At 41.2% G+C, this 25,418-nt stretch overlaps 1 protein-coding gene across 2 annotated transcripts in view; it reads right to left on the bottom strand.

Moving 5' to 3' along the window:
- LOC124483156 (spectrin beta chain, non-erythrocytic 1-like) overlaps window positions 1-25,418 on the bottom strand; it is a 68,878-nt gene that overhangs the window by 29,610 nt on the left and 13,850 nt on the right. The window contains exons 1-2 of one of the 2 annotated variants that reach the window (XM_047043445.1): window positions 6,123-6,186; window positions 2,696-2,824 (exon numbers count right to left, since the gene is read on the bottom strand). In XM_047043445.1, coding sequence (XP_046899401.1) covers window positions 2,696-2,810 — 115 coding nt within the window. In that variant the 5' untranslated portion in view covers window positions 2,811-2,824; window positions 6,123-6,186. Of the gene's footprint in view, window positions 1-2,695; window positions 2,825-6,122; window positions 6,325-25,418 lie in introns of those variants that run through there. The other variant, XM_047043444.1, reaches the window with a different exon arrangement.

The raw sequence follows: 25,418 nt of genomic DNA, 5'->3' as shown, positions 1-25,418 counted from the left end.
TAACAAAGACCACAATATAATTTAAATCATTTTGTTTTGACAAGGATGTATCAGGAAAATAGAGTTGATTAAAGCATCCTTCATCCCAAACATAGTTCAAGATCCTTTTTGCAACCACGCACGCCGTCCAATTTTTAAAAAAGTGAATCCCATGTATAATTAATAAGAAAATAACGTTTTCATGGGGGGACCCTCAGACTCCCCAGCAGATTTCCCCTAATGTTGACTCCATGGCTACGTCCTTGCAGCTACATATTTAAATAACTTTATAACATCAAGCTATGGTGTCAGTCCTTGACCAAGGCCAGCCCTATAATCATGCAGTCAATGGAGAGGATCCATAAAGCTTATATTTTTATTTAATATAATGCAACTCTGCGACTGGACTTTCAAACGAGTCAGCACAAAGCTTGTTTCCTTCTTGCCTCTCTGTTGAATTAACATTCTGTGGCGTATAGTTAACATTATGAGATTTCTGCTGACTTCCTGTGTGTCCCTTGTGGATTGCATGGTGAGGTCATAGAGTCATGTTAAGGGAGGGGACTTTAATGATAAAAACAAAAATGTTAACAACCTCCTTGCAAACTCCCCTTCTGACAAAAATAAATAAATAATTATTTGATATGGTTGAGCTCTGTTAAGCTAGCTTTTCACAGTGTATTCAATAGATCAGTGTGCAGAACCCAGCCACACCAGTGAAGCCTGAATCAACACTTGATAATGTCTGATCACACATAAGAGGGATGATTCCAGGAAGTATGTGAAAGGTTTGGGGATCTTTTTTCCTGTCCTTCTCTAAACTGTACTTTCTTTCACCTCCCTACCTCCAATTCCACCATCACTGTAACATAATTGGAGGGGGTCTACAGTAAATATTACATTGTGTGAGGTTTTGAAGATTGGTTCTGTTACACTCACACAAAGGAAAAATACCAATCCTTTCCTTTAAATCCAGCTATATCCAGAATTGGTCATTACAATCAGGATGTAATAATCATCTAAATACCCTCAATCGTTGTGGATCATCGGTACATTTATACATATGTATAGTATCTGGCAACTAGAGGGTCGAATAGTATATCAAGTAACGTAAATCAGACCTGTAATGGCCAGAACTACACTCTTTCATGGTACCCTTCAAATAATTTTTCGGAAGTGTGACTTTCTCTTGCCCTTTCATCATCCCATGAAACCTATTCTGGACAGCAGTTGAACAGAGGGTCATTTAGAGGCAGACGGTGGGGGGTAGAGGTTGGCAGGGGCCCACTCTGGTTACAGACAAAAGCAGTACTTCAGCATGCTGATCTCTCATAGCTGAAGTAGTTGTCTGCTGCTGTGGTGCAGAGAAACCCAGACTGGTTCCAGAAGCAAAAAGAAAAAATAGAATACATCGTGGGTTTGCAAGGTCACCATGGCAGTTGAATTTGAGAATGCTAAACACTGAAACAGCTTTTATCCGTCAATTCAGTTTGAATGGTGAAAAGCAGTCAGGCTCAAGCTCAAAACATGGAAGAATGGCAAACATGGACCTAAGCTAAAGAGTTCTTGCCAACATAAGAATATGGTTCAAAGGATAACACTATCCATGCTTGCAGAATATTTTCAAAGCAATGAATAAACAACAAACGTCATCCATTTGAATCTCAGCTGCTTTGGTTTTTTTTTGTACTGAGTAATTCCTCAGATGAGGTTAAAGGTTGAGTATTTTTCTGGTACATCCTTTTTACTTGTGTTTTTACAGCATTAGTCTAGGTTGCATCAGTTGATGTAGTGTACTCAAATGCTACATATTAACAAAGGACAACCATGTTCCAAGGGTCAGTTTGGCCATTGTCTTAAAAATGAACAAACACAAGCACATTTAAACTGTGAAAATGACTGAAATTGCAGTGTCATTTACATACTGTCTTGCTGTAGAGTTCTGCAGATAAAAATAATAATAATGGTATCCCGCAAAAAACGACATGAAATAATGCTTTAAATGGGTGAAATATATTTTTTATACGTTTTGTTTACTGGTTGTCCTTTTTAGACTTAAGCATAGGTTTATTTACAATAAAAACATGAACCAAAAGCTAATCAGGTAAACAAATACAATATTATTTAAGACCACATATAATGTCAGGTCATTTAATTATTTGTCAGCATCAAAAATATGTAGATAAGAGATAATAAGAGTAGCCTATTTGAGTGTGGGAAAATACGTTGTTCTGGAATAATCTTCACAAGAGTTCACAGGATTTTGAATAATCTTCACTACACAACTTCTTGCAAGACCACATTTGGCTACAGATGTCTGAACAAAACAACCACTCCTACCATTCCTCTTGCTATTGTTGTCTATGACTATCCATTAAGAGCCAGCAGCCATGTCATTTAGATAGCAGTGTGAATTGTGTTTTTGTATAGAGGGAGCCAGTTGCTTAGGATATAGGTATGCAGAAACCACCCATAAAAAATTATAATCTTTGTATCATTTCTGCCCCAAAATACTTCATCCATATTTGCCAGATTTTGCTTAAATTATTTTTTGTATAAAATAAATAAATTAAAAAGTAGAGTCTATATTGCCAACTTCAGCACAGTGGATTTAATTTTTCTCTCCTAACCAGACGTCTGTGTGCCTGTCTGCTGACAGTGCATAGCGTAGCAACGCCTATAAACAATGGGCTTCTTCCTTCCAGCCTGGGCTTACCTTGCAACTGCTTAAAGCGTCCTTCTAACTGGTTGTAGTTGAAAGGCACCTGAGCAGGGTAACCAGGGTCCAAGTAAAAAGAATCCTGGGCACCAGAGTTCCAGTCCACCTCCATATTTATTTACTGCACTGGGAGACGCAAAAAAAAAGATCCACTGAGAACACCGCAAAGAAAAAACGGAGGGAAGTTAGAGAGGGGTTGAAAGGTTTTCTACCTCCCCCCTCTCCTCACCACAGGCTACCAAAAATATCCTTTAAAGTAATGAATGTTGTGCCTTTAGATAAGTAGTGAAATTCTCATCTTAAGAAGCCTTGCCCAGAACAGCAACTCTAGGAAAAGTTTTTTTTCCGCATGGTTCTTTTGCTGATTGTCTTTCCCTCCCATCCCATTCAAAAGCAGGTTTTTTTCTCTCTCGCTCCAACACACCCCTCCCTCTGCTTGCCAGTGGTGGGGAGGGGAGCTCACACTGAGCAGAGCACACTTTGAGGAATGGGATTTGATGGGTCCGTACAAAAACACCAGAGCTCAGGAACAGCACAACAAGGAGAATGGAGCTGTGCAATAAAAAGAGAATGAAAGCAACTCTCACACACAGTACACCTCTCTCCGGTTTGGAGGGAGGAGGCGAGGCTAGAGGGGAGGGGAACACAAGGTTGTAATTTTATCAGTGGATAGCCACTGCCTGAGAGCTGAGTGATGATGTCAGCGCCTGATTTCCATGTTGGCCACAGCGGTAGGGAAGAATAAGGGAGGAGGAGGTGGGCTGTACCAAGTCTAGAGAGGAAGTGGGGGGTGTATGGAGGGAGCCACCATGATAACACCCCATTTCCCCACATTGTTGTTCACTCAATGATAGAGAAAAAAATTTACCAGTCCTAAGATGCTGCTTTGAAATAATGTGAACAACCAACTTCCTTTCAAAAGCTGTCTGCAAACATATGGTTTCAGTGGCTATCCAGCTGCCTCCCCCCCTTATTTTCAATTGCTTAGTGGGCTGGATAAGCATGCAGTGTCCTCTATGGTTGCCTCCTTAACAAAGGGGAGCACAGTCATCCAGTCCTGTAAAACCTTGGGCAGGCTCCATGTGACACAAATTCAAACATTATTAGACATCATATTGTCCTCCAAACTATTATTTTCATTCTGTATTTTGGAACATTTTGACTGGTGTGGTATTGGGAATTTATTTTGTTAGTTGACTTTCTTTTCTCCAAAAGAAAGTGCCATTTAAACTGAAGCCATAGAATGCATTGAAACTACAAAAGATGTTTCATTCATGTTTAATTTTTGATTCATGATCATTTAATTAAACATCATGATGCATCATCATCTGCTTTGATCCACATTGTATAAGTACAAAACTGAATGGAGAGTGAAACGTCATATTCAGTGTATAAAAAGCAACATTTTTGTGGCATTGTTTTAGTTTTTAGGTGTTTTTATATGACTGCAACCAGGGTGTGTGTGCACATGTGTGTATGTGCAGAAGACTTTGTGGTATGTGTGTGTTGAAAAAAACTGAAAGACGAATGGATACTCATATCATGAGTTTGTCACAGGACATTGGTGTAGCCATGACCTCAGGGCTCTCATTCTTCTACAACCTCTTTATCCCATCTTCCTCCCTACAGTACGGACACAGCTGCAAAAGGAATGTCCCTCTGAACACAAAAACTATGTAACGACACCAACACAAACAGTCATTATGACTGAAATGTAAGTTTATTTATTTTGCTATTGAACGTTTTACACATAACCAAAATAAGTTAACCTGCTTTTATAAAATGGAAAGTTCCAGTCCCTGATTCTGATTGGCTCGAAGGCAATGTAAAATACTCTATAAACACCAGTAAACGCATAACAATTCATTTTTTTTAATTAATCCACCGCCAATCTAAATTCTCACTGCAAATATTGCTTTATTCGATGGGTTAAGCATGGATGAGGGGTTGAAAGAGTGTGTAGTAGTGTGGAGCTTGTTTCTCCAATGCACACTCACAAGACAACTGGGAAATAGGAATGTAATATCAAGAAAAACTTCCTGTTGAATTTGAGGATGACACACAAACGTTGAAATCCTACCCTAAACAATACTCAAAACTCACACACACAAGTGCTCTTGAGTAAACTGCAACAACTGTTACTGCACGTGTCCCATATATAATTCAAATAAAGACCTAAAAAACATTTGAAAAACAGTGATCTCCTACCCAAGCATTACTGAGCAGAAGGTACTCTCCATTCATCTGAGTCACTACTGACTGTTCTCATCCCCCAGTCTGACAGCCAATGAGAGAGGCTGGGGTAGAGGCGTAAGTCAGGTATGCAGAAAAACACAGTCATGTGACAAGCAGGATGCACTGTGGAATGCTGTGGGCTTTATGGGGGAGTTCTCTCAAAGCTTGTGGTTTTTGACAAAAAAAGAGGCCGAAACTTTACAATCTTAATTTTGTTGAGTTTTTTCTCTTTCATTTGACTCCCAAACTCTGGAACAGAATGCTGGTTGGGCAGAAAATCTTTTTTTTCCTACAGAATTACGTGTAAATGTATGCTCAATATTTCAATGGTCACAGTAGTCTAAAACTACAGTACATAATCAATTTTCTAAAACTGGTTGTTCCCATCCTTGATTGTGATTGGATATATCATTCCATGCCGTTGTAAAATCCAGCATAACCTCACAGGTTGTCCTCATAACATTCTTTAACATTCCATATTACTGCGCATCGAATATTTCTCATTGAAAAAGACGGCAAAGATGTCCATCTGGCTGTTGCGTGGCAATGATTTATGTAGGAACTATACTTTGTAGTAGTGGAAGAATGACGGTTTATTATTAAACTATTTTGTTTTTCTATTTGTTTTTATTGATGAAACCATATCAAATATTTGTAGTAACAGTTTTAGAAACTCCGCTTCGCGTCGTGCCTAACAACTCCCCTTACCTGTTCTAAAATCAGCGTAAACCACGGACTCGCGGGGCTTATTGCTTAAACATACCTTACCAAATATTTTGATGGCTGCAATAAATTCATAAATTAGGTTTGACTGGAGATTACACAGTCTTATAAATCTGAATGGATTGTCATGAAACTGGATAGTTAAAGCTCAGTGCGAAAGCAACTGCTTGACAATCAAGAGATCACAGGTTTTAAAAAGTGTCTGCTAAACAAATACATTATTAAATGATCATAAGCTAAATCCATTTCTATATAGGAGTTTTCAGCAGTAGCCAATATAAGAACCATATGGACAGAGGTTTATTTGCTTTTAATTTATATTTGTAATAGTTTCCTGTGTGAAATGGACATTGTGTCTGTATATTAACGTTTTATTTCCTTCTTTCAGGCATGTGAACACAATCACACACACACGCACACACAAACACACACGCACAGCTTTCACAGCAAAGTTCCTCTCCCTCACCTGCCAGTGCCTTGATACGTGAGCGTTCAAACAGGCGGGCTGAACTGTTCTCATTGTCCCATTCGTCATCCCAGCGGTTGTTGACAGTCTCACTGTACTGCTGCTGGAGGTCCATGTGGTCGTACTCAGCGGCTACTGTCGTCATCCTGACTTTTCACCTTTCACCGATGACACATCCACATCAGCGGCTTCGACTGAAGCCCTGAAAGGGAAGGAGGAACATTCACGTTTAGAATTATAGCTCAGTGGTGGAGCATTGACTGCAGACCAAGACGTCCCAGGTCTCCAATACAGTTCCAGGAGAGCAATGTCTAGGTTTTTGCTCCAACACTAATCTAGCACACCTGATTCTAACAATTAGCTGGTTGAAATATTGTTGAAGCAGGTCAAATTAGTGTGGTTAGAGCAAAAACCTATAGGTAGGTAGCTCTCCAGGAACAGGGTTGGAGACCTCTGATCTAATCACTTCAATCTCTTCTGTTCTGTTGTTATTCTCTTTGGGATTACTAAAGAACTTTCCTACCTACCTACCTACCTACCTACCTACCTACCTACCTACCTACCTACCTACCTACCTACCTACCGTGAAATGTGTCACTTGTCTTGAAAAATTTAGATGTAACACATTTATCCTGTATAAGAATGATTCTGTGTTCAGCATTCCTTGTGTGTATAGAGAAGCCTACCCCAAAATCTGAACTTTAGGTAACATGAGGCATATGTAAACAAGGTGACCTGGGCTGACCACTCTCTCTTACTGGAGAGGCCATAAAAGATGTCTGGCCTTATCTGTGTTTGGTGAATCATGTGGTCAAGCTTACAGGGGTCAAAAGGCACACACACGCACACACTCAAACACGCATGCACACACGCGCACCAGGTCTACGCAAGGAGCCAATGAAGAAGAGCCATGGAACATTTGCATGCCTTTGTCTCAACCAATGACTGTAAAGAGTGGGGATGCTTAAATAGCTAGCTAGCACAACATGCTAGCAGACAAACTTGTAGCACAATGGCGTGTGATGTTTTGTCTCCTTGTGGGCCGGCCGCAAGCAATAAACGTTTTTAAACTTGTTCACCGACTGACTGTGCAATGCTTGATAGATTAATATTTCTGACATTAGTTCAGACCATTAAGGAAATAAGACATTGATTTTTTCAAGGAGTTAAGACATTTAATCCTCTGTGAGGATGACATTTAAAAAACAGCGCCATCTTCTGTTACAATTTGGCATTCAGATCTGCAAGGTTTCTGCTGTCCCCTAAACACATCAGAGGCAACCAAGAAAGGGTTGAAATATTACTATGCCTACATTGTAATTATATTGTATGTCTACCTTGCTGGTTCTACCTTCTTTAAAATGTTTCACAAAAAACGAATCAGTGAGCAGAACATTGCACTGCTGTCCTTGCAGCGCTATTGAATTTAGCTACATTCCAGGTACATTGTAGTGCTTTGACACTGCACACACGCACCTGTATCATATAACAGATTCATTATTGGTTGATGTATGAGACTTGTCCTTCTGTACATATTTTGTGTATAATTGTTGAATAGATTGTTTCGACACACTGCTGTGTATAATTTGTGTATATGCATAATTTGTGTTTAACTGTTTTTGATACATTGCTATAATAATGGAATTTCCCCTAGAAGATTAATAAAGTACTGTCTGTCTGTCTACAGTGTCTTTATTGATTTTTCTATCAAGAATATTTGATCCACAAAATTGGATCACATTATGTATTTGTGTGTGTGTGTGTGTGTGGTCTGGTGTTTTTCTTTAAGCTCTGTCCATAAAGACACTGAATCATCACAAGAAAAGGATGGGACGGGACGGATATGCTAAAACTTAATTCTGTCTCATGTGCAGCACACAACAACGCTAAAAGAATGTTGTATCTTGTAAGATAGAGTTTATAGAAGAAACATTTATTCAGATTTATTGCACAGAAAAGGTTCCTATGGGGAGTATTAATTTCTAGTTTCCACCAAAACGTTTGGAATTGAACAAGGAAAGCTTCAGAATGTAAATGCCTCCAATCCACTGGTGGCTTTTTGCAAACAGTCAGAACACGTATGTCAAAAACAAAACTGTAATTATTATCTACATTAAGACAGGTTAGAATTAGAACATAGGGTAGATTTAGAACACAGGGCTTTGCATGTAAAATCTTTGACAATTAGAACAGATATGTAATAAAAAAAGGATTTATCACCCAACTCCAGTTGCAGATACTGGACCCACAATTCCCCCAGTGAAATAATCTGTGCCATGTCACTTATGCTTGGCATCAAAAACAGCAAGTATAAAGATAAAATGTGTCTTTTGGCTACAAGTTAAAACTATGAATAAGGCAGTATCAACCCAGTAGGGATGCTCCAATCATCCATCATTTTTGTTGCCGATCATCGATCACTGAAATCAGTATCTGCCGATCCGATAATACCGATCACCGATCATGGTGTTACATTTACATTACATTTAGTCATTTAGCAGACGCTCTTATCCAGAGCGACTTACAGTAAGTACAGGGACATTCCCCCCGAGGCAAGTAGGGGGAAGTGCCTTGCCCAAGGACACAACGTCATTTGGCTCAGCCGGGAATCGAACTGGCGACCTTCTGATTACTAGTCCGATTCTCCACCGCTCAGCCACCTGACTCCCTGTTGTGTTGATTCTATTTATTGTGCAGCTTTATTTATGCTTTATTTATGAAATTAATTATTCTTAACAACATTGGTATTGTATTTTAAGTATTTAAATTACGAGACGATAGAGTATCATGAATTGACAACCATCCGTTCTATTGCAGGGAACGTGCAACATTCCAGTGTTGAAGCTCCCTCGCTTACTATAAAATGTATAAATAATAATACATATTAAAATAACAAACATTAGAATCACGTGCAAAATTCCACTCTCAAGAGAACTTGGAGCTTATACAGTAGCTTTCCTGTGGTAAAATAATAATACAAACTTAACTGCAACATAAACAGGCTATAGCCAAATATCCAATATGTTTCAAGTCAGTCAGTTTCAAGTCGATTTGTCTGCATTTAGGAGGAGATAACACACAGAATAAAGATTAAAGGTGCACAGGAAGTTAGCAATTAAACAAAAAAACAAAACATGTATATCTATCTGTATAGTGTCTCACTCACTCACTCTCACATTCTTCACTCACTCTCTCACTTCACTCACTTCACTCACTTCACGCACGCACTCACTCACTCACTCACTCGGAGAAGGGCATACTAGAGTATTCAAACCTTACTTCTGATTAAGCAGCATCACTAGCAGATTTGCCTTGATAAATATAAGCATATCAGCATTTTGAGGAGTCAACCTGTTCCTCTTCTCATCTAAAATATGTCCTGCTGTGCTGAAAAGTTGTTCGCTATCTACACTTAAACAAGTTGCGGAGAGGAAGACTTGTGCTGCTTGTGCAAGAGCAGGAAAGTGGTCTTTATTGGCCTTCCAAAAAGTAGTGGTTGTCCGTGACTGTTTTCGTTCGAATGCGGGTCTCACAGAGTAACAGAGAGAAAATTCCAACCGACTATTTTCCGATAAACAAAAACTATGACAAACGTTATAGTATGGCTTCAAATTTACATTTAGGAGGCTAACAAGTAACACTAGCAGGTTGGAGCATTGCTACGAGTATTATGCTAGGTTGCTAGGTAACGGAAGCTAACTAAAGCTAGCTAGCTTCCGTTTTGGAAAAAAAACTCTTGTGGAAGCGTCGGAAATATTTAGAACTCACGCATCTAAAGGTTAAAGAATAATTTCTAACCATTGGCGGCTTGAAATGCCTATAACGTTTTTATGAAATGTCTCTGATAGTAGTTTAGTTCTCGCAGATTTTATGTCATCTGATCAGCCATGTTTGATCAGCCGTTTTGAGAACGCCAATCAAAACCGATAATGGGAATATCGGCCGATATGGATTGGCGCCGATCGGATTGGAGCATCCCTACAACCCAGTATTAAAATGTGTGAAAACAAGACAGATGATACACTTAACTAAATAGCATACCCATCTGTGAGCAAGTAAAAACAACCCTTTTCAATAAATAGCTTTACCGTCTTGCTCAGATTGCTTTTAAATCTGAGGTTAAGTCAGTTATGTGGGCACCTGTGCGCGTAAGAGCTACAGTTCCTAAGTGCTTTTTAAGTGCATTGAAATGTTATAGATACAGTATATTGCTGGCAAGAGGATTTTCAAGGAGACAGACATGTTGAGTGGCAATGGCCAGCGATTAGATCAAACTTTATAACAACGTATTTGCTGTCTCATTGTTGAAAATTGAATTGCATTGCTCTGTAGGTATAGAAATCACCCATAAACCATTATTCTGCCCAATACTTGATCATTAATCCTGTTGCTTATTTAATGAGATATATGTGCAGACAGTGGTAGACTATGCCAATGCATTGAGTAACATAACTTGCCTGCTGAAAACACAACAGATCTGACTTAGCTATTGGCTGTAAATGAAACATTTGTCAAACTTGACTAAATGTGGCAACACTTTACATTAAGGATACATTATCTACAAAGTAACAACAGAGGACATACTTCATACTAAATGATTATGCTACCATATCATCAACGATGTTACTTTTTACAGTGATATGAAATACATGCACAGACCGGCTGTTTACCAAGGCAGAGGGACTATGCAATTTGTGAAAACAGGAAGTTACATAGGGCCACTCTAACTCTTAACGAGAAACTGATGACTTCAAAAGATTGAGAGAAGGACTCCGAACCGTATTAACCATGAAAGGTTCCTGAGAGCTTTGTCTGCTGGAGCATTATTGATTTTAAACTGCAACCAAATACTGGAACCAATGTGGGTGTACCCTTACCTACCTCTCCTTCTCTTCCTCTCTCCCCCTCTCCCTTGCTCTCTCCCCCCTTAACACTAATCACTAATCAAGTAACTTTCAAAAGACACTGTTATGTTAGCGATATCAGCTGACTAAAGAAAATTCAGACCAAAATACTGTATAAGGTTGCAGTTGTATATTCAAAGATGAATTTGTTATTCTGTGCCATCTTATCATCAAGCATTTGCGTCACAATTGCAAATAACAGATTTTAGATATCAACAATAACAACAATATTGTTATTGCTGTAAATGCTCAAGGACACAGAACTTGTGTCCTTTATGTCAGTGGTTCTCAAAGTGGTTCTCTCCCCTGTAAGGGATACCTGGCCCCAAATAGTTTGAGAACCCCTGCTTTATGTATTCACCAAAGGCTATACACATGCATAAGAGAAAGGTGAGGTTGCTAATGTCTTTAGAAATCTATCTGTGGAAACATACGCCAACATTTCCTCCCCTTCTGATGCATCACCCCCCCCCCCCCCATTCCTGGACCATTACTGCCAGGAAGTATTCCTCCCCTGCCTACTTCCTTAGCTGGTCAATACGGCACTAAAGTGCTTCTATTTCTGATCGCTATTGATGTTTTGAAAAAATTGTTTTGTTTCATTGGCTCGCAAAGAGTGGATATCAACCTTTTCTTTTTGAGTTGTTGAAGAATTATCATAAGATAAAGCTATCAATAGCATTATCTTATGTTGGTGTTATCTTACTTTTTAAAATTATGTTATGTTTTTAAGATAATTTCTTAGAATTTATTGGTCATACTGTTTATTTTAAAGTTGTTGGAGGCCTCAACTAAACAGACATTCTTTGATACTGTCATAAACTCTTTTCAGATTGCTCTACATCTGGGGTGTCAAACTCATTTTCACCGAGGGCCACATCAGCATTATGGTTGCCCTCAAAGGGCCAGTTGTAACTACGATGTAAAGTCAGTAACGCTGTAAAAACGTAGTGTTTTAGTTGTAGCTTTTGTGAACATAGGGCCTATTCTACTGCAATTCCAGTCCGCCTTTTAGTTATTGGACAATCTGCTGTTTTTCTTGGAGGACAAATGTGGCATATTTATCTCTGTGTATGGTGTCAAAATTCAGACGGACATTGTACTCTTTAACGACTGATATTGCCTTATAACACAAAATACATACTGTTTTTTCTCCTTGAAGCACAAACATCCGCTTTCCCATCTTTTTTGAAACGGCCTTCCATTCAGGGCCGGATGCAGCCTGCTTTGGCTGGGGGTGCAGTTAACATTTTTGTGGGTAGCCTTTCATGATTATGGAAGGGGACAGTGGCGGCTGGTGCATTTATTTCCAGGGGGGGCTGTATTGTGCTCCGAGATCCTAGCCTTGCTAGGGGGGTCCGGGGGCATGCCCCCCCGTGAAAAAAATGCTATCTCAACACCAGAAAGCAGTATTTTGGTGCATTCCTAAATGTATTTACTAATTTGTAAATTGAAGTTCTGAAAACGACCTAGTGTATTATCTTCCCGTCATTCAACTGTTGCTGAATTAATAGACCCATTTTTTGTTTGTAAACATCCGGGATGCACGCGCAATGTGGCTGCAGAAAACTGGGAAAGGATAGCATTTAAAAGGCAAAAGGACCACACGGATCATACAAATAGTTAGATTTTAAAAGACCAAAAAAGTCGAGGAGGACAGCCTTTAAGAGAGAAAGCGATTCCCCATTGATCTGTCGCATAAAAATTTAGATTTGGGTCACGAAAGTCTTGAAATTTGAGTGAGACTGTTGCCCGGTAGAGACCGCATAGTCGAGCGGCAGCCATGTCTTCACGTCATGTCACAGTTCATAATTTTACAGTTTTACAGTCAATTCTACATCTAAAAAGTTGAGCAGGACAGCTTTCAAGAGATATGGGAATTCTGCTTTTAGCCAGCTGGTCCGATAATTTTTGTGATTTGTTTAAACTGGCAATCTGAGTGAGACTGCGTCCCCGTTACACTGTTTTTGACGTTAGCCTCAGTCAGACTCGGCGCTCACTGGCAATGTGCACAATGTTGTACTTCACTCCATTGTACAACAGAAACGTCAGGGAGGACTGAGTTTTGTAGATACGAGCCTGCTGAAGATAGCCAGCATATTGGATTTTTTTTACCAAGCCTTTTTCATTCGTCATTTGCCTGAGAAAGCGACCTTTGTTAGCCAGGCTAGGTTTTGCCCGATCACTTGGTCAGGCTATGGTGAAAATTGGTCTATTAAGTTGTTGCTAAGGCCGGTGGCATGTTGATGACGTGCGAAGAGAGGGACGGAGTGGAGAAGTGTGGAGAAAGAAAATAAACGAAGATGGTTATGAGCTCCAAGAGTTACCAGTTCAATGAGTTTTTGTCTAAAGCTACGAGATATTAAGGCCTTACACTTCGGATGCTGCACTATCATAATTGAACAGCCATGTCAATTTATGATATTTTAATAACTGTAGACCTTCTGGCTCAATGCTAACTTTACCGTGTAAGATAACATGTCGCCGGATCCATAGTCAAAAACGACATTTGCTGGTGCTACAAGACTAAATAAATATTTTCAAAACTTGACTTGTCACATAGCATGGTATTGCATTTGTTTCTGCTTTAGGGGTTTGTGCGCAAAATTGGAGCGACTGACTGGTGGCTCCAAATCCACCCATTAAACAATAAAACGCACAACAACAAAAAATTGGCGGCTTAAAAGACCTAAAGGGCAATGTACAGTGCCCTCCAAAAGTATTGGAACAGTGAGGCGAATTCCTTTATTTTTGCTGTAGACTGAAAACATTTGGGCTTGACATCAAATAATGAACGTGAGACCAGAGATCAACGTTTCAGCTTTTATTTCCAGGTATTTACATCAGGATCTGATGCACAACTAAGAAAATATCACATTTTGTTTGAATCCACCCATTTGTCATGTGATCAAAAGTATTGGAACAGATATACTTAAAACATATTTAAGTGAATAAGACTTAATATTTAGTTGCAAATCCTTTGCTTTCAATAACTGCAGCAAGTCTGTGACCCATTGACGTCACCAAACTTTTGCATTCTTCCTTTTTGATGCTTTCCCAGGCTTTCACTGCAGCCTCTTTCAGTTGTTGTTTGTTTTGTGGGGTTCCTCCCTTCAGTCTCCTCTTAAGCAGGTAAAATGCATGCTCTATAGGGTTTAAGTCTGGAGATTGACTTGGCCAGTCTAATACCTTCCATTTCTTGCCCCTGATGAACTCCTTTGTTGTTTTGGCAGTGTGTTTTGGGTCGTTATCTTGCTGCATGATGAAGGCTCTGCCAATCAGTTTGGTTGCATCTTTCCTTAAATTGGCAGACAAAATGTTTCTGTAGACTTCCGAGTTCATTTTGCTGCTGCCATCATGTGTTACATCCTCAATGAAGATTAATGAGCCCGTCCCAGAAGAAGCCATGCAAGCCCAAGCCATGACATTACCTCCACCGTGTTTCACAGATGAGCTTGTGTGTTTGGGATCATGAGCAGTTCCTTTCTTTCTCCAAACTTTAGCCTTTCCATCACTTTGGTAAAAGTTAATCTTTGTCTCATCAGTCCATAAAACTTTGTCCCAGAATTTTTGAGGTTCATCTCTGTACTTTTTGGCAAATTCCAGCCTGGCCTTCCTATTCTTCTTGCTAATGAGTGGTTTGCATCTTCTGGTGTAGCCCTTGTACTTTTGTTCATGAAGTCTTCTGCGAACAGTAGATAGTGATACCTTCACTCCTGCCATCTGGAGGTTGTTGCTGATCTCACTAACAGTTGTTTTAGGGTCTTTCTTTACAGCTCTTACAATGTTTCTGTCATCAACTGCTGATGTTTTCCTTGGTCTACCTGTTCGACGTCTGTTACTTAGTACACCAGTAGTTTTCTTCTTCTTCAGGACATTCCAAATGGTTGTACTGGCTATGGCCAATGTTTCTGCAATGGCTCTGATTGATTTTCCATCTTCTCTAAGACTCACAATTGCTTGTTTTTCACCCAAAGACAGCGCTCTGGTTTTCATGTTGTTTTCACCTCTGAATACAGTCTGCATAGACAAAACCTATCTTACCCAATCTGAACCTGAGTGTAGACATTCAGTGGTATTTATTGATTGAATAATGTATGTAATAGGACACACCTGGGCAACAAAACACACCTGTCAGTCACATGTTCCAATACTTTTGCTCACGTGACAAATGGGTGGGTTCGAACAAAAAGGTGATATTTTCTAATTTGTGCATCAGATCCTGATGTAAATACCTGGAAATAAAAGCTGAAACGTTGATCTCTGGTTTCACATTCATCGTTTTATGTCAAGCCCAAATGTTTTCAGTCTACAGCAAAAATAAAGGAATTGGCCTCACTGTTCCAATACTTTTGGAGGGCACTGTATATCAAAGTGTCATAACACAATGTTTAAATCTTTAAATAAGTCTTTATTAACAATTCACTAAATAATAAAAATATATGTAGCCTAGGCTATATCTAGGCTAACCCTAAATATATTGTTTTTCAAATCTATATTGTCATGAGATTTTATTGACTGGCCTACTTTTGTATGTACAAAAATAAATAAATAAAGGCGTAAATATATACGTCCCTGCTAATCCATTGCTGTCCATGATCTATGCTCCCTCTATCGCTGGACGTCGCTGCTAATCAGGGACGGCACTCTGAACATTATCGCCGTCCGTCCATCCATTCACAGATCAGCAGCCATCGCCATCAGTCTATGGACGGCCATATGGACGGCCATGACGCTCTCAGAGATTTAGGTCCTACTGCCTTTTTACACGCAAGCATGTCACAGAGGGCTTCACATACGCCCATAGAACTCCTCAACCAACCTAAACCCTCAAAGAAGATAAGGAAAAACTCCCAGAAAAACTCACGGAGCCAGGCGTTGTAAACATTCGGGGATTTTGCCCAAACCTAAAACGTATTCTGGGTTTGTTGTGATGCTAGATTGGGACTCACACACTTAATGCAAGCTTAATGAGAGCTAATTTTTTTGACCTTCATTTGAATGCGGAATAGCTTTTTGAGCTTTAGCCTATGTAAAATAAACATCGCCGTTCTCCAAATGTTAAAACCGTGTCTCGTGAAGGCGATGTCTTCATAATTTTTGGCTCCAGATTGTCGACAGGGGAATCAGAAACATGCTAGCTTGACTGAGTACTCTAACCAAGTTCGATAGCGATACCAACTTGGGTTGAATGCCCGGGGACCTTGGCTGAAAATGCGCATGGGGTACGTTTGCAGAACCGGCTGCATTAGAGTGCTGTCAGAAGGGATTTTTTTCGCCATGAATGTTTGCACAAACAAGGAATTTACTTTGGCAGGGAGGTGCATACATTAAACATAAAGGAAATTGAAACTTAAATATGTGGACTAATATGTGGACTAACTATAGTTAGTCCACATATTTAAGTTTCAATTTCCTATATTGGCTACTATAGCAAGTAGCCAATATAAAATATAAGTAGCCAAATTTACAATCTAACCTAAAAATTCAAATAGTCAAGAGAACGAGAACGATAGAGAACGATAGAGGTGGGATGTCGTCACTTTGCCGTAACATAATCGAAATGCATTGTGAGAGCTGTAGTTTATGGTCAATGCACGATGTAAAGCAGCGTAGACTTAGGCCCCGTTTACACGGAAGAGAAACATATATTTTCATGCGGTTTGGCCTTTCATTTACACGAAAACGGAGGTTTTATCACGGAAAAAGATCATTTCTAAAAACTCCGGCCAAAGTGGAGATTTCTGAAAACTCAGTTTTTGTGTTTGCGTGTGCACTAGCTCAAACGGAGTTTTAGGTTCTCAAATCTCACAGTATGGGACTAAAAAAGCATCACGTCATGAGAGCGTCCTGTTTATAGTAACACGTGCGTTCGACTTCATGCAGCGCCGGCGTCGCCTGCTGCCCGGCTGACTTGAAGCAGCCAATGGCTTTCTCAGCTTCAACGCAGCCGGCTGTCGGCACCGCCGGTGGTGCATGAAGTCGAACACAACAAGCATAATGGGATCGTTTATTTGTAAATTGCGTTACATTTCTGAATCACGAAATACATTTGTGCATCGCATTTGTGAATCATTCAAACAAATGAACCTCGCGCCTGAAAGGTAAAGGAAGTTGGTTGTGTTATTCGTAGGTGTTGATTTTGAAAATTGTGATTGGTTTGCATGGCTTTATTACGGTGGCCCTGAAGTGCAAACCACACCCCCTAATATGAGTACATCCCCCAAATGAAAATACTCCCCCCACAATACGAGTCAACTCCCCCCAAATCGGATGACTTGTTCACCTCCCCCCAATACAAAAACGCGCTCCCGCAATACAAAAACCTGCTCCCCCCCAATACGAGTCAACTCCCCCCAAATCGGATGACTTGTTCACCTCCCCCAAATACAAAAACGCGCTCCCCCAAATGGAAAACGACATAACATTAACTCAAAAACACATTACATTAACTCTGAACGGAAAGGGTAGGTACTACACTTCAGCGCTGATTGGATGCAGTAGGCTAACTAACAAGAAATAAGAAATTGATCGACAGAAGTATAAAATGCAATAGCCTGGCAGAGTTACGTGCACCAGAACATTTGTTTGGCTATCGAAGCATGTAGCAAATAGTAGGCTACTTAGGCAAAAGTATTTCGAGTTAAATGTAAAAATCGATAGCCAAACAACTATCCTGGTCCATGTTACTCTGTCATTGTGGCATTTCATTCTTTTGTAGTGGACTATTAGTTTTTTCTTCTGAAAAGTCCTGCTTCCTTCAACTGCGTTTTTAGCGTGCACATAAGCTACATATTGTGAAACGTTAACAGCAGATCTAAGATTATATCATAGGAATGACCCTGATTAAAATAAAGAGTAGTGTAATGACTCTGAATTGTAAACATTAATGTTTCCTTCCAATCAAAACGATTAATTTCATAATAATGACAGAGTTACGTGGACTAGTTGTTTGGCTATCGATGTTTACGTTTAACACTGCAATTTATGCTTTTGCATACATAGCCTATGCTACATGCTTCGATACCCAAATAAATGTTCTGGTGCACGTAACTCTGTCAGGCTATTGCATTTTGTGCTTCTGTCAATCAATTTCTTATTTCTTGTCAGTTACAGTGCGTTCACACTGCAGCGACGCAAATCGCTTGCCATCGCTCGCCTTCCCACAGTGCACCACGCTCGGGGGCGTGTCGACAGAATAATGCTGAGTTGCAGTTCTCTAAAGTCACTGCTGTAGTTCGTATAATGTCATGGCAAAGTGTGCAGACAAATACAACTTTTACACACATTAAGCAAAAATCCAATATGCTTTCTAGATCTGACATGATCTTATCTATTGCACACAATATGTTATTTTTTCAGCACTTTGTTTTACGCAGAGTGAAAGATTAAATGCCACCCGCACTATGTAACCGGTATTGTGCCGGCTGGAATACAGAGTATGGTCCAATGTTGTATTTATAGTGTTTACTCTAATTTGTATTATTAATGTAGGCTATTGTAATAGGTACAAATTCTGCAAGCTAGCCAGCACCATATATAATGTTTCCAGTAACATTGTAAATAATTGTATGCATAGGCCTAGCTGGATTTTGAATGATAACCACACCCTGTATTCAGAACAAACAAATTAAATTCCCTCCCGCCCTTTATATATTTTTGGAGGGAATACATTGGTATAAATACAGGTGCTCTCCATCAATATTCTTTCATTCATCATGAATAACGTCCAGAGGATTGCTCTTGTCGCCCTGCTCTACTGCCGGAGAAGATCCCGCCGACGCTGCTGGGTTCATCCCATTCGCCGTTTGCGGGTAACCAACGGAGCTTATCACCGCCTGGTTCAGGAGCTGCGACTGGACGACGACTTGTTCCAGCGGTACTTCAGGCTCAACCGGGCCGAGTTCGATGACCTGCTGACCAGAGTGGGACCCCGGATAAAGAGGCTAAACACCTCTTTCTGCGAGGCGATCAGCCCAGCTGAACGCCTGTCTACGGTAAGCTTTTATAGCCTTTATAGTAAACAGTTAATATTTCAGTGTTTGTATGTATGGTATTTCTTTGTAGATACCTTGCCACGGGGGATTCGTTCATGACGATCAGCTTCAGTTACCGTGTGGGCGCAAGCACTGTGGCAGGTGTTGTTGGGGCTGTGTCCCAGGCCATTTGGGACTGCCTGGTGGAGGAGTACATGCCTGTGCCAACCAAGCAGGACTGGAGGGACATTGCTGCAGGTTTCCTTCAGAGGTGGAACTTCCCCAACTGCCTGGGCTCCATCGATGGCAAGCATGTAGTCATCCAGGCCCCTTCCAACTCAGGGTCACTGTTCCACAATTACAAGGGGACATTCTCCATCGTCCTCCTTGCCGTTGTAGACGCCGACTGCATGTTCCGGGTCATCGATGTCGGTGGCTATGGACGAAACAGTGACGGTGGGACCCTGGGGAACTCTGCATTTGGTGAGGCCCTGAAAGATGGAACCCTGGACCTCCCAGAGAACTCCATCATCCCTGGAGCAGAGCCACGTTGACCACTGCCACACGTCTTCGTAGGTGATGAGGCCTTTCCTCTGCGGAGCAACCTCATGCGCCCCTTCCCTGGGACAAACCTCGCCAGGGAGAAGAGGATGTTCAACTACCGCCTCAGCCGTGCCAGGTTGACAGTCGAGTGTGCGTTTGGTATTCTCTCCAGCCAGTGGAGAATGTATCGGCGTGTCATCGGTGTCAACCCGACAAAAGCAGAGGCGTGTGTGAAGGCCACCTGCATCCTCCACAACTTCATCCGGAGGTCCAGGAGAGGGGCCGCTGGATCTCCAGCAGCCAGTCCTGGCCAGGAGAGGTCAGCAGGTCTCCAGGAGGCTCCACGACTGGGCTGCAACAACGCTGCGCGTGCAGCAATTCACGTGAGGGATGCATTCACTGCATATTTCAATGCAGAAGGTGCAGTGCCCTGGCAGCAATCAATTGTGTAGCCCATGTCATCAAGAAACAAAGGCTCTTTTAAGAGCCACCCACATTAATCAGCAAAAGGCAAACAGTTCCAGAATGTTCTTTTCATAAAATATGAGCTTAAATCTTTCTGTGGTCATGTTTAATTCTTATCATTATTAATTTTCACTACCAACCATTCACCAACAGCCCAATTCAATAAAAGCAACACAAAGTTCTGTCAGTGACAATTTCTGGTTTATTACATCACTGTGTGGCTTGCATCTCTGCCTCAAAAATCAAGCGGTGAATATTAAGTTTTAATTCTGCCCGCTTAGTTGGTGGCACTCTTTTCAGGGCAGGGAGAAGGCTTTTAAAAAAAAGCTCATCCTCGTCCTCTGCTTGAGGTGGTGGAAGAGGAGCTGCGGCAGGCGTCTGTGCCTGCTCCAAGGCACCAAGCATCCTCTCCTCAAATGCCGACAGCTTTTCTTTGCGCACCCTCTTTCGGCCAGAGGATGCTGGTGGCTGGCTGGTGGTTGCTGCTGCTCTGGCCTCACTGGCAGGTGTTCCTGGCTCGCCTGGCTCGCTGTCTGGCTGTGTGGCTGCCTGCCCTATTTCATCCTCACTGACCTGGCTGACTGAGGATGTGGTAGCAGGCCTCGGGAAGTTGCTGCTAGAGTCCCTGTACTCCATAAATGGAGCCAGGAACCCCATCACAGCAGCAAACTTCCAGGGTTTGTGATTACTCAGGCCTGCTCCACTCCTGCCCAACTCTTTCTCCTTGGTTTTCTCTCTCTTGTAGCTGTCTCTCAAATTTTTCCATTTTTTTTTGCAATCCTTAGCTAGAAAGACATTATTTGAAAACGGTTTAATAGACATACACGTTGACATGTGTAAACACGTTCTATTACATTACTCGAAGTGTCTGCTAATCTGTCGATACAACTAGGGAGTCCCAGCCTGGCTAATTAGCTAGCTCTAGTTATCACAGAACAAAGTTACGTAATGTGACTAGACTGAATTTGAAAGTACAAAATACCCACCAGGAGCACCGACAATTTCGGCAACCTTGCGCCATGCATCATTTTTTATATTAACATCTCTGTACGAATACAGAGACGAGTCCTACAGTACGGGGTACCCAGCCACACAAACGATCAGTTTCTCCTCCATCTTGAAACCTAGAAAGCTAGAAATGTTCACCATGGTTGCTACGTTACGAGAAACAAGCAAACACTCCGATTGGACATCGCTAGCGAAAATCACGCAAGCGATTCGCCTGGCTCCATAGAAAATGAATGGAAAACCTGTTGTCGCTCGCATCGCGTCGCTGCAGTGTGAACGCACTGTTAGCCTACTGCATCCAATCAGCGCTAAAGTGTAGTACCTACCCTTTCCGTTCAGAGTTAATGTAATGTGTTTTTGAGTTAATGTAATGTCGTTTTCCATTTGGGGGAGCGCGTTTTTGTATTGGGGGGAGGTGAACAAGTCATCCGATTTGGGGGGAGTTGACTCGTATTGGGGGGGGAGCGCGTTTTTGTATTGGGGGGAGGTGAACAAGTCATCCGTTTTGGGGGGAGTTGACTCGTATTGGGGGGGAGTATTTTCATTTGGGGGATGTAATCATATTAGGGGGTGTGGTTTGCACTTCAGGGCCACCGTACTTTATCCTTCACATTACACTGCCGCCTACAGGTTTGGCATAGTTATGATGGCGCTCGGGGGCGTATATGCGGGTTCATGTAAACAGAAACATTTTTGAAAACGTACTTGTGTGTACGACGTTATTTTAGAAAACGGAGGGGCAGAAATATTTGTTTCTGTAAATACCTGGCTATGTGTAAACGTGGCCTTATTTTAACACACCATCTAAGCTTCCGTGGGCCACATAACATGATGTGGCGGGCCACATTTGGCCTGCGGGCCTTGAGTTTGACACATGTGCTCTACATGGTGTCAGTTTCAGTTAAAACACGTAAATATGAGTCACAATTTATCAGTCAGAAGAGTGATAAGTCATTCAGGTAACTGATTCAGGTAACTCAGTAATCACTCCAACTAAGGAAATGGTTCCAATCGCATTTCAAATCAGTCAAACTTGCAATGTCATCAAAACATGTCCATCTAAACTACTAATTTGTATTTCAGGTTCAGCAGAAAGTTGATAAGCTATGGTGCATTAGCCGTGCAAACATTTACTGGATGTAAGAGGAGTGGTGTTGAGATCATTTACTCCACAAGGAAATGGGGGAGGCTTGCATATGGACAGTGTTGTTCTTTTTTCCCTTGAAAGGAATGAAGTCCTAAGGGACATGAGTTATAATGGATCAGGTAAGATGAGCCATCTATGCAACTCCAGGCTTTACTTGAAAATATAAAAACTGTGTACAGTCAACCCTAGAAGAGACTGCCTTATTATTGGTATTAAAATGGATTTGAATGCCATTAATGCCATGTGTTTTGTCTCAAGTTTGCTGCTCTCCAGTAAACACCTTTTTTCATTTGGAACATCTACTACACCTCACCACTAGATCTCCTTGGCTTCCTTGTGCCTAGCTAGATACTTCCTTTCCACCAAAAGATTTAAGCTAAAGCTGCAGCTGTTGAGATAGAGCCACCACCCTCCCCACAGTTGTTTACCAGTCCATGACTATAACAAGCTGAATGGGAGTGATTGGTGTGGGGATTAAAGAAGCTGTACTTTGTCAATGTCAATAACAACAACATCTCAGTGTCTAGCCTTTACATTACTAGTGCACAGTGGCCGTGATGCAGTTGGTGATTAAGATGTCAGTGAAACACACAAATACAGATTCCTTGAACTATAGAGAGTGCATAGTGGCCGACTGCCCGTGATAAAATAGGTGGCACACGCACACAGATTCCTGGAATTATAGATAGGGCACAGTACCCGCAATGACGTCAGTCACTACGTTTACATGATGATGGTATCAATTCAAATCTAGCTTTATTCGCATAATGCTAATTGTTGGGGCAACTGCTATTATCCTAATATATATGGCAGTGAATAAACCGAATCATTGGCCGAAAGCATGTCATATCCCAGTACGATACGTGGCGCTGTTTTCATTACAACTACTGGTGGTACAGCCATTTCCGCTTGACCTCTTCACCACTACCAACAACAACAACATCAACATTTCGAGAAAGACGGCGAACGGAGAGCAAGGTGAAGCTACGTCCCTCTACATTTTGTGCATGATGACAATAGGAGTACTGCAGATGCAAACTGCGCTATTGGCTCGCGTTGTTTGTTTGTTTCTGCCGGGCCGGCTCTCGGCAGCGACAACTTATCGTCTTTTTCGACTTCCAGGTCACGGCCTGGAAGAGAGGGTGGCGGGATCTCAAGAATGCGCAAAGACGTAGAGCCCAGTTTATAGTCCAATTCACCGTTTACAAGCATGCTATGTCCGAATTATCAACCGACTCGGATCGAGTCATCTCGGGGTGTCGATCGGATCGTAGTCGGACCGCAATTATTCAAACAAAGGTGTTTACAAGAAAGGGATCATTCTATTTCAGTCCAAATAAGCCAGTAATTCGAATCCATGTAACCACGGTGAGTGACACACACAGATTTCTGGAATTATAGATAGATAGTGCAGTGCCTGTGATGCAGCTGGTGCTGACGGTTCTTCTCAGTGGTTTTGGTACCTATATTTCTCAGATCACAAATCACTCTGTCATCTCTGAAGTACTTGTTCAACCTCCACATTTCTAATCAAATTGCCAATGCTGTGGTAGCCTACATTCATGCATATGATTATATAGTTTCAATTTGTCTGCTGTTTCCTACATTATAAATTGCTTATGTTATGTTGATCAAAATGTACAATATTGGTTCTGTGTTAAATTGTCTTACCACCACAAACATCTAGTTAATTGTTATGTCCCCGGCCTGATCCGGGCCAGGTTCTGTTGTCACAGGTGTTGGCTCCAGGCTCCAGGTTTCTTGCCACATACTCCATCCCTCCTGTGAAATTGACACACCTGCAACTCATCCCCTCATCCCCTCATCGGCACCACAGTATTTCAACCCTGGTTTTCCAGTCACTTATCGCCAGTTCAACGCTTCTCCTACGTTGTTAGTACTGGCTCCTATGCTATGTTTATATAACTAACTTAGTACACTCCTAATAATTCTGTTTTGTCTCTGCCTGTTACAGACCGTGCCACATCCTCCTGTTCGCCTGCCTGCCACACCTGCCCCACCGGATTTCCTTCGTTCTCCTTAACCTTTATTCCAATAAACCAGTCAACCGTGCCTTCTGTGGAGTTGTGCATTTGGGTCCACCAGCCAGTAGCCAGTTGGTCCATCTTAACAGTTAATAACAGAAGTCATTACATTACATGCCTTTGTTAATCAAAGTTCAATTGCGGTACTTCACTCTGTATGGATTATAAGAAGGACACCTGCAAAATATTAACTTAGAAGAGTGCTTGATATTTCGTAGGAAACTCGCTCCAGACTACAGGACCAATCAGAGTTAAGGGGCTGGGATGCGAAGAGAGCAAGCCAAACTGGCGGCAAATTATTTGTTCATTATTTGATGTCGAAATGCTTATCCAAACAACGTCAATCGCAGCGCTGCACAATGTTGGATTAAAAAGAGAACATAAGCTGAATATGAACTTTGCAAAGTGCCCGGTTCTTGAACTGATCATGGTAAACTAAACCCATTCTAATTTGTACACACACACACAGATATTCCTGGCTTTATTAGAGAGATGTAGTCATAATACATCTTACTTTAGCAAAGGCCAAAGTAATACAATTTTAGCCCTGAGGTGCAGTTTTGGAACAGAACTGCAGAGGCAATACATTTAACATTTAGAAACACACAAAACAGACTGGCTTCTAGGAGAAAATTCTGTAACAAAACGGTATCAATCAAATTCGGTAAGAATCTGGAGAAAGTTCATGTTCAGAACCTGAACATACAACTTTTTTACAAAACGCTCTGCTCACACTTGACTCCAAAAGGAGAGTTCGCAGACAACCTTTTGTTCAGCTATTACTGTCTGCCTCATCCTCCCTCTCACTCTAAGTGAAAGCGGAAATTGTAGCAGCTTGGATACTAGCTTGGCAAATCACCATGGAGCTTTGAGTACCCAGCAACCTTTGTGCTGTCTAACAGTAGCCGTTATTGTGTGGCCCCAGCCTGTGTGAACCCAGGCTTCATATCTCTTCACCATATCACATAAAACTGTCTGGAAGAGGGGGTACAAACGTTCCTTTTCTAGCAACCGTCTGCCATTAACTAATTACACTTCAAGCTTTCATTTAACATTAGCTTGATTTGGTAGTTTTCTGACACTATCTTTACTAAAGTTGAGCAGAGGATTGCACATGAGAACCATACATTATTTACCAACCAAGTGGCACATTCTACTATAAAAGAATAGAATAGATTTAAAATCTCCACAATTTGCCCAGTTTTGAA

Source organism: Hypomesus transpacificus, chromosome 21 (assembly GCF_021917145.1).
Source record: "Hypomesus transpacificus isolate Combined female chromosome 21, fHypTra1, whole genome shotgun sequence".
Taxonomy (NCBI): Eukaryota; Metazoa; Chordata; class Actinopteri; order Osmeriformes; family Osmeridae; genus Hypomesus; species Hypomesus transpacificus.
Note: the sequence above shows the minus strand (reverse complement) of the source record. Positions and strands in the feature narration are given on the sequence as shown.